Source organism: Portunus trituberculatus, chromosome 38, assembly GCF_017591435.1.
Source record: "Portunus trituberculatus isolate SZX2019 chromosome 38, ASM1759143v1, whole genome shotgun sequence".
In the NCBI taxonomy this organism is placed as follows: domain Eukaryota; kingdom Metazoa; phylum Arthropoda; class Malacostraca; order Decapoda; family Portunidae; genus Portunus; species Portunus trituberculatus.
Genome location: NC_059292.1, coordinates 11,361,383 through 11,371,189, shown reverse-complemented (window position 1 = coordinate 11,371,189; position 9,807 = coordinate 11,361,383). Strand labels below are relative to the sequence as shown.

The 9,807-nt window shown below is 41.4% G+C and overlaps 1 protein-coding gene across 1 annotated transcript in view; it reads left to right on the top strand.

Annotated features, from left to right (window-relative positions):
* Window positions 1-9,807, top strand: part of LOC123514720 — a 198,366-nt gene that overhangs the window by 168,583 nt on the left and 19,976 nt on the right. Inside the window, exons 4-5 of the mRNA XM_045272790.1 lie at window positions 7,811-7,915; window positions 9,177-9,356. Of these exons, the coding sequence (XP_045128725.1) occupies window positions 7,811-7,915; window positions 9,177-9,356 (285 nt within the window). The remainder of the gene's footprint in view (window positions 1-7,810; window positions 7,916-9,176; window positions 9,357-9,807) is intronic.

Here is a 9,807-nt window from a genome sequence, read left to right as displayed (position 1 = left end):
GAAACGAATGAGGAGTACAGAGAATGTTTAAAGAATCCATTTTTTTTTCCAAATTTATTCATTTTTGTATCTCTGTCCAATTACTTATTCAAGGAAAAACGTAAAGGAAAACATATTGACAAAAAAAAATTCTGAAGAAAACTGAAAGGAGGAAAAGATAAAAAAAAAAAAAGAATTTTCAGTGACTCCACAAATTTCTCTTCAGCCACACATTTACCTCTATCTATTTATTATTTTTTATATCCCTCCGTTTATTTACTTATCTATACATCTGTTTATTCATTTATCTTTATATTCATCTACTTACTTATCTATCCACTTATCTATCTATTTATCTATCCCTCAGTTTGTTACCTTATCTTATTAAATCCATTTATTTAGTTATTTATAGAAAATAAATTGATAGATTACGAGGACACACACACACACACACACACACACACACACACACACACACACACACACACACACACACACACACACACACACACACACACACACACACACACACACACACACACACACACACACACACACACACACACACACACACACACAGAGAGAGAGAGAGAGAGAGAGAGAGAGAGAGAGAGAGAGAGAGAGAGATAGAAATCACTCCTGGACCAGCTGGAAGGTTTGGTCTGGAATTCCATGTGTCCTGTGTTAACCGGAGCCTCAGTGGTGAACCCTTTGCCTAACCAAAGAACAGAGAAAGCAGGGAAGGCAGGGAGAACAGTAGCGGGATGCTGGACAGGGAATGCTGAGTGGATGGTTTTGGTGTGTGCCTTTACTATGTGTGTGTGTGTGTGTGTGTGTGTGTGTGTGTGTGTGTGGGTATGGGGTATTGCTGCCGTATTCTGGTGCCCTTCCCCTGTATTCATCACACTAACTCATTATTCTATGCTTCATTTTTATCGTCATTATTTTCATTTGTCATTTATCATTATTATCAACACCAGCAACTGGAACGGTAGTATAGTAGTAGTAGTAGTAGCAGTAGTAGTAGTAGTAGTAGTAGTAGTAGTAGTAGTAGTAGTAGTAGTAGTAGTAGTAGTAGTACTACTACTAGTAGTAGCAGTAGTAGTAGTAGCAGTAGTAGCAGTAGTAGTAGTAGTAGTAGTAGTAGTAGTAGTAGTTTGCCAAGGGCAAAAAAAAGAAAGTTAGAAAAAAGCCCACTTGAGCGCTGGCTCTCCAAAGAGTACAAAAAGTGCCAAAACCGTCAGCCAGAATTAGGGGAGCAAATGCCTCGATACCTCCCTCTTAATAGAAGACAAGTTGTAGGAATTCGGAAATACAGATGTAGGGAGGGTGTTCCAGAGTTTACCAGTGAAAGGGATGAATGATTGAGCGTACTGGTTAACTCTTGCATTAAAGAGTTGGACAGAATAGGGATGAGAGGAAGAAGAAAGCCTTGTGCAGCGTGGCCGCAGGAGGAGGGGAGGCATGCAGTTAGCAAGATCAGTAGAACAGTTACCATGAAAATAGCGATAAAATATAGAAAGGGATGCAACATTTCGGCGGTGAGAAAGGGACTGATGACAGTTAGTCAGAGGAGGGAGTTGATGAGACGAAGAGCTTTCGATTCCACCCTATCAAGCAAAGCTGTGTGACTGGAACCCCCAAACATGCGAAGAGTACTCCATACAGGGACGGATAAGGCCCTTATACAGAGTAAGCAGTTGGAGGGCGAGAAAAACTGTCGGAGACGCCTCAGAACACCTAATTTCATAGAAGCTGTTTTAGCAAGAGATGAGATGTGAAGTTTCCAGTTAAGATTATGAGCAAAGGACAGACCGAGGATATTCATTGTGGAAGAGGAGACAGTTGAGTGTCATTGAAGAAGAGGGATAGTTGTCTGGAAGGTTGTGTCGAGTTGATAGATGGAGGAATTGAGTTTTGAGGCATTGAAAACTACTAGATTTTCTCTGCCCCAATCGGAAATTTTAGAAAGATCGGAAGTCAGGCGTTCCGTGGCGTCCCCGCGTGATCTGTTAATTTCCTGAAGGGTTGGACGTCTCTGAAAGAACGTGGAAAGATGTAGGGTGGTATCATCAGCGTAGGAGTGGATAGGGCAAGAAGTTTGGTTAAGAAGGTCATTAATGAATAATAGAAAGAGAGTGGGTGACAGGACAGAACCCTGAGGAACACCACTATTAATAGGTTTAGGAGAAGAACAGTAGCCGTCTACCACAGCAGCAATAGAGCGGTCGGAAAGGAAACTTGAGATAAAGTTGCAGAGAGAAGGATAGAAGCCGTAAGAGGGCAGTTTTGAAATCAAAGCTTTATGCCAGACTCTATCAAAAGCTTTTGATATGTCTAACGCAACAGCAAAAGTTTCACCGAAATCTCTAAAGAGGATGACCAAGACTCAGTAAGGAAAGCCAGAAGATCACCAGTAGAGCGACCTTGACGGAAGCCATACTGGCGATCAGACAGAAGATTGTGAAGTGACAGATGTTTGAGAATCTTCCTATTCAGGATAGATTCAAAAACTTTAGACAAGCAAGAGATTAAAGCTATAGGACGGTAGTTTGAGGGGTTAGAACGGTCACCCTTTTTAGGAACAGGCTGAATGTAGGCGAACTTCCAGCAGGAAGGAAAGGTAGAAGTCGATAGACAAAGTTGGAAGAGTTTGGCCAGGCAAGGTGCAAGCACAGAAGCACAGTTTTTGAGAACAATAGGAGGGACCCCATCAGGTCCATAAGCCTTCCGAGGGTTTAGGCCAGCAAGGGCATGGAAAACATCATTACGAAGAATTTTGATTGTAGACATGAAATAGTCAGAGGGAGGAGGAGAGGAGGGACAAGCCCAGAATCGTCCAAGGTGGAGTTGTGAGCAAAGGTTTGAGAAAAGAGTTCAGCTTTAGAGACAGAAGAGATGGCAGTGGTGCCATCAGGATGAAATAAAGGAGGAAAGATGAAGAAGTGAAGTTATTTGAGATGTTTTGGCTAGATGCCAGAAGTCACGAGGAGAGTTTGAGTTTGAAAGATTTTGACATTTCCTATTTATGAAAGAGTGTTTGGCAAGTTGAAGAACAGACTTGGCATGATTCCGGGCAGAGATATAAAGTGCATGAGATTCAGGAGATGGAAGGCTCAAGTACCTTTTGTGGGCAACCTCTCTATCATGTATAGCACGAGAACAGGCTGAGTTAAACCAAGGTTTAGAAGATTTAGGTTGAGAAAAAGAATGAGGAATGTACGCCTCCATGCCAGATACTAACACCTCTGTTATGCCTTTAGCACAAAGAGATGGGTTTCTGGCACGGAAGCAATAATCATTCCAGGGAAAATCAGCATAATACCTCCTCAGGTCCCCCCAACTGGCAGTAGTAGTAGTACTAATAGTTGCAGTTGTTTTTGTAACAGTCGAGTAGTAGTAGTAGTAGTAGTAGTAGTACTAATAGTTGCAGTTGTTTTTGTAACAGTCGAGTAGTAGTAGTAGTAGAAGTTATTGTTGTTGTTGTTGTTGTTATTGTTGTCTGTGTGGAAAACTGGAGAAGAAATTAATTGGAGTTATTTTTTGTGAAGGGAAAGAAAAGGAAATAAAGGTCACATAAGACTAAGAAAATTGACAAAAGAAAACGAAAGAGGCGTTGCACTCACTCATTCTATCAATCACTTATTGACTCATTCACTCACTACTTTTGTTGATCACTCACTTGTTCATGCATTATCTTAATCATACACTCATTCATTCTCTCTCTCACTCACTCATTTACTCACAAATTCACTCATTTTCTCTTCTCTTACTTAATTTATTGTCAGTTACAGTAGACTGACTGTGTGTGTGTGTGTGTGTGTGTGTGTGTGTGTGTGTGTGTGTGTGTGTGTGTGTGTGTGTCTAAGTGTAGTAATACATATATGGGTTTCATTGTTAGTTACCAAATATACCTGTAGCTACTTGATTATCTTTTTACATTTTGTATGAGCTCTTCTCTTTGTATGACCTCTTCTCAGCTTTTTTTTTTCTTTTAGCCAGTGCTAGAAACTCTCTCTCTCTCTCTCTCTCTCTCTCTCTCTCTCTCTCTCTCTCTCTCTCTCTCTCTCTCTCTCTCTCTCTCTCTCTCTCTCTCGTCAAGAACAAAGCAGTTTGAGAAAATAAGGCAATTCCTGAGCACTTGAAATTTTCCATTTGCCATCACCATCTATAAATTTATCCAGCCTCCTCTTGAAGCCATCACATATCCTTGCGCATGTCACATTTCTGCTAAGTTTGTTCCACCTACGTGCGTACAATCTTACTTAGTTAACACATTTTTATTTCATTACTTTCTATGTTTGATTTTCTACAGTAATCTTTCGCACGAGTTCTAACGTATTTCATTTGTTAGTGGGAATGAAATAAATGCCAATTTTTAGGCACAAAAGTTCCTAGGTGATGAGGCCAGTCCAAAGCATACTTCTCTCCGCCGTACCTCCTTAGCCGACCTCCACGCTGCCTCACGAGCTGAGTCAGGGCAATTCATTTGCAACTCCTGGAATGTTCTCTTTATGAAGCAACAGTGAGTGAGGATTTATGTTATTTTGTTATCCTTTCTTTATCAGTTTTTATCTTCTTTGTTTATTAATTTGTTTCCATCCATTTTTCATCTTCGTTTTTCCATTTATATCTATTATTACGTTTTTATACCTGCCTGTTTGTCTGACTCTCTCTCTCTCTCTCTCTCTCTCTCTCTCTCTCTCTCTCTCTCTCTCTCTCTCTCTCTCTCTCTCTCTCTCTCTCTCTCTCTCTCTCTTTTATTAGTGCTCTGCATTAAACATTCATAAACACATTTACATTGGGTTTTAGCGGGCTAAAGGAGGTATTTTGGGTATCTCCTATCTCAAAGCCCACCAAGCTGTTTGACTGTTACTGGTCTTAGTGATAATTACTCCTGCAACATATAACTTATTATTTTTATTTTATTTATACCATGTGGGCTTTTCACAGGAATTTATGGGCTAAAGGGAATACTTTTTGGGGTACCTCTTATCTGAAAGCCCACTCGCTAGGAAACCGTTGGCCCAAGTGAGGAAGCCCAGTGTACACTTGGACCGTGGACAGGATTCGAACCCGTGCGCTTGGAGACCCCTCAGACCCCCAAAGCACGCATGGTTCCACTGTACCACGGCGGCCCCTATATATCTTATATTATCACTTAACTTATTCACTTATTCTATATGTACACTCGTGTCAATGTCACACACTTCACTAAGCTATTGGTTCACTAAAACTTTGAATTTCTGGCCTCCGCAACTGAAGCACTAAGGTCGTCTGGGCACTTGTCCGAGGCTAGAAATTTGTTCCACCACTGCATATTATTCTGCTTAAATTATCTTTGGTGGTGGGTGGAGTGTGATCGTGGTGTAGTCAGAAGCGACAGCGCCGTGGAGACGGTCTTGGTGAGCACCTCAGCAAGTGTAGTTCCTGCATGTCGGGTATGCATTGCTCCTGCACCTTTTAGAGGGTGGCGAGGCCCGCCACATCACTGCGGTGCTGCAGACTGTGCAGGCTGTAGAGAGAAGCGGCTTGCTGCTCAGGAAGACCGTCCTTTATCAGTGTCTCTGCCTTCCTCTGAATCTAGTCCAGGACAGCGAGGCAGGAGTACTCAAGAGAGGAGCGAATCTCAGCTTTGTACAGCAGCTCTCGTCCCTTGCTGTCAAGGAGGCCGGCCATCCTTCGGAGGCAAGCCAGCTTCCCTGCTGCCGTTCTGGCGGGCTGCCTGATGTGTGCCTGGTAAGTCAGCTTGCTGTCAAAGGTGACTCCCAGGATCTGTAGCTCCGGCTGAGGTGTCAGTTGTGCCCCGTTGAGAGTGTGGCGGATGTCGTGCTCCGACCTGGACACAACAAGCAGCTGTGTTTTTTGTGAAGCAAAAGTGACCTGGCACCTGCGTCCCCAGTCCTCCAGTCGTCGTAGTGTGGTGTTGAGGCGGGCGGTCACCACCTCCTCTTCCCCTGGTGAGAAAGGCAGTGACAGGGTTACATCGTCTGCATGTGCACGTGCACTCGGGACGAGATTTAGCATATCGTTGATGTACACGTTACATAACAGTGGGTCCAACACGCTGCCCTGTGGAACACCTGTGCTTATTTTCTGGGGGAAGACTGTTGGCCGTTGTGGACGACCCGCATCTCCCACTGCTGCAGGTAATCCCGCAGCAGCTCCAGCAAGGCTTCGCCCACTCCTGCCGCACGTAATCTCTCCACAAGGCCGGCGTGCCACACACGGTCAAAGGCGCTGGCGATATCTAGCGCCAGGACGGCCGTGGGCCTCCCCTGGTCCAGGGCGTTGCTCCACTGATTTGACAGCAGGAGTGCGAGGTCTGCTGCCGAGCGAGCCTTTCTGAAGCCAAACTGCCTGGCGCTGAGCAGATGTTAGCTCTCCAGGTGGGATGTGAGGCGCGCCGCTACTATGCTTTCCAGCATCTTCCCCACCACTGAAAGCAGAGATATTGGGCGGTAGTTTGCTGCCTCTGATTTGCTGCCCCTCTTGTGTGATGGCACCACGTGGCTGGTCTTCCAGATCTCGACAACCTTTCTTGGTGAAAGATGGCCTTGTATAATCTGGAGAGAGGGCGTGCCAGTACGCCAGAGCACCTATGAAGTAACTGGGGACTTACTCCGTCAGACCCAACAGCCTTGTTCTCTTCTAGGGCTCTCTCTCTCTCTCTCTCTCTCTCTCTCTCTCTCTCTCTCTCTCTCTCTCTCTCTCTCTCTAACACCGTTGCCCATTCGTGTCAAAAAAAAAAAAAAAAAAACGTGTTGCCACCACTTTCAAAAAATATTTCAGCTCAATATTAAACCCTACATCGTGCATGGTCTCTTCGCCTGGGCAAAATATTCCACCATATTCACGGAGCTCCCCTCAAAAAAAAAAAAAAATAATTAAAATAAATATGAAAAGTCCCTGTGATTTTGACAGGATTCATCTCAAGCAATTCACAAAAGAGATGAAACGCCCTCCTTATTTCACTGAAGAAAATACCGGAGTGAAGGCATGCTGCTCTTACGTCTTGGAAACTCGACGACACCCACCCTTGTAACTTTACCAAATAGATCAACAAGTTCGTATGGCTACCACCTCAATTTTTTTTTTTTTTTTTTTTTTTTTTTTTTGTGAGCCAAGTGAAAATTTCTATTTAAACACACATTGGAATATGTTTTGGTTTTATAAACTGTGCTCTAGTGTTCCTATGCTTACTGTTTTCTTTTCTGTTGTCTAACGTGTTTCACTTCAACTTCTCATTTTTCCTCTTTTATCTCTTGTGTCCTTAACATATGAACACTTCTCCCTACATCTTCGTCTTCTCTTTATCCAATACTGTATCCTCTCTCTGTTGACACGAGATTATTCTCGTAATATAAGTGTATAGCTATCACATCCGTAGCATCACATAGTTGTTGGTGTGGTATTAGGAATACATGAAATACAAAACTTTCGAAAATTGTCTGCCATCAGATACTTCTTTCTGTTAACTACTTTCGTGTTTGTGAGTGTGTGCTGTAATGATTGTGAGATTTACATAATAAACTGAGATAAAACAGTTATATACACACCAAATAGATTTAAAATCTTACGAATTTTACAAATATATATATATATATATATATATATATATATATATATATATATATATATATATATATATATATATATATATATGATACAACTTTCTCATTGTTATATATTACCGAAAAAGAAACTACAATTCTGCAAAATCTGCCAATTACATTTTCTTTCATTTTTTCGTCTACCGTGATTCCATGATGCTTCGGGGCCTGGAGTTCATTCACCTGGTCGCGACTCACCTTTGATGTTCCCATGGCAGGTGTCGTTGGTATCCAAGATCGTGCCCTCGCCAGACTGGTTCGTGGGCGTGGACAGCTTTGACCTATGCGAGGATGGCAACTGGGTGGACAACGTCAAAATACAGGTGGGTGGAGTATGGCTGGAAGACACGTGATGATACTGTGTGGGTGGCGAGAGTGATATGAGGGTACGTATGTGTGTAAGAATGGCTGAGGCTGTAAAAGGAGTGAGAGGGTTACAGAATAGGCTCTCTGTGACAGGAGCTCACCAATCGTTTAACTAAATATTTCGTTGTGAATGTGAAGTGCTTGGAATGTACAGACTGCAAAGACTTGTGTAAATATGGAGTAAGTCATGTAAAATACTTAAGTAACATTAAAGGTTGATTGCATATAATAATATACTTGAAGAATATTAATAGTGTGGATGGTATTATAGGTTTATGGTACGTGCGTGCCTGCATGTGTGTGTGTGTATTTACCTAGTTGTATTATACAGGCTCATAGTGTCCATATCTCGATTTATCTCATTTTTCCTTAAAGTTATGCAAATTATGTGATGTAACAACTTCATTACCCAATGCATTCCACTTTTCCACCGTTCTGTGTGAAAACTGTATTTTCCAATATCCTTCACACACTGCCTCCTCCTTATCTTTTCATGTCCTCTTGTCCTTCCATGTTCTTCTGTCAACAGCACCAGGTCTTCTTTGTTTATCTTTTCAATGTCATTGATTATCTTGTACATTGTTATTAGGCCCCCACGTTCTCTTCTATCTTGTAAGGTTGGCAGTTCCATTTCCTTCAGTCGTTCTTCGTATGTTAGGTCCTTTAATTCCGAGACCATCTTTGTAGCAATCTTCTGTATCCTTTCAAATTTTCTTATATCCTTTTTAGAGCTCGGAGACCACACTATTGTGTGTGTGTGTTTGTGTGTGTGTGTGTGTGTGTTTACTAATACGTAAGCTTTTTTTTTCTATCATACCGTAAACTTTGGCTTTTGTATACTTATTTATTGTTCATACATTAGTTCGTATGCTTAATCTCCATTGGCCTTCAAAGATGAACAGAAGAACTTGTTTTGGTTATTTGTAAAACATTTAAGTAAAATCTCAAACTCAATTTTAGTGCTCTAATGTTTTCTTTAATATATTTTTTGTGTATTAATTGTTTATGTATTATGTCCAACGACCTGAAAAAAACAATTATAATATTAATGATAATAGTATTAATAATAATAATAATAATGATAATAGTAATAATAATAATAATAATAATAATAATAATAGATAGATTGATTAATTGATTGATTGATTGATTGATAGGGAGACAAAGTGACGTATTTTCTTTTCTTTATTAATATTTAAAGTAACTAACATGACCCAGGTTGACCCGCTTGACGCTGGCACGGACAATGGGCTGACCTTCACTGCGCCAAATTGGCCCACGACACCCCAAGAGAGAATCTTCCGCATCACCGCCAATTACCCGAGTCATCCTGCCCACTCCTTCCACTACCCGACCCTCACCCACCTGCCTAGGATAGCCACCTTCACCATCACCAAGGCAAGTTACCCCTGAATTCTTCCACTGCTTCCTTGTTTTTCTTTGATTCACGTTTTCAGGAAGAGACACATCTCGAAACGCTTTAGTGAATAAAGCTTTAATGACTGTAAAAATACAAAGAAAAACTAGTCTTCATGAGAGACTAAAATTTAGTCTATCATGAAGACTCTATTTTAAGGTCACAGAAACTATATTTGAGTTCTCGTAAATGTTTGTCCCGGTGACGATACACTGTCGTCGTTGAACCACTGCTCTAAAGATCGAATTTCCGTTAAAACAAAGGTATGTTTTTAAGATCACTTTTCTTTTTTTTCTTTTTTTTTCATTGCAGGGGTCACCTTTACTTCATTACTCGGTTTTAGTGATACCTTTTCGTGATTTCGTTTAGGCGTTTATTGTTATTCTTTGACCTATTTTTGTGAGTGTTACTTGTTTTAATGCAGACCTATGT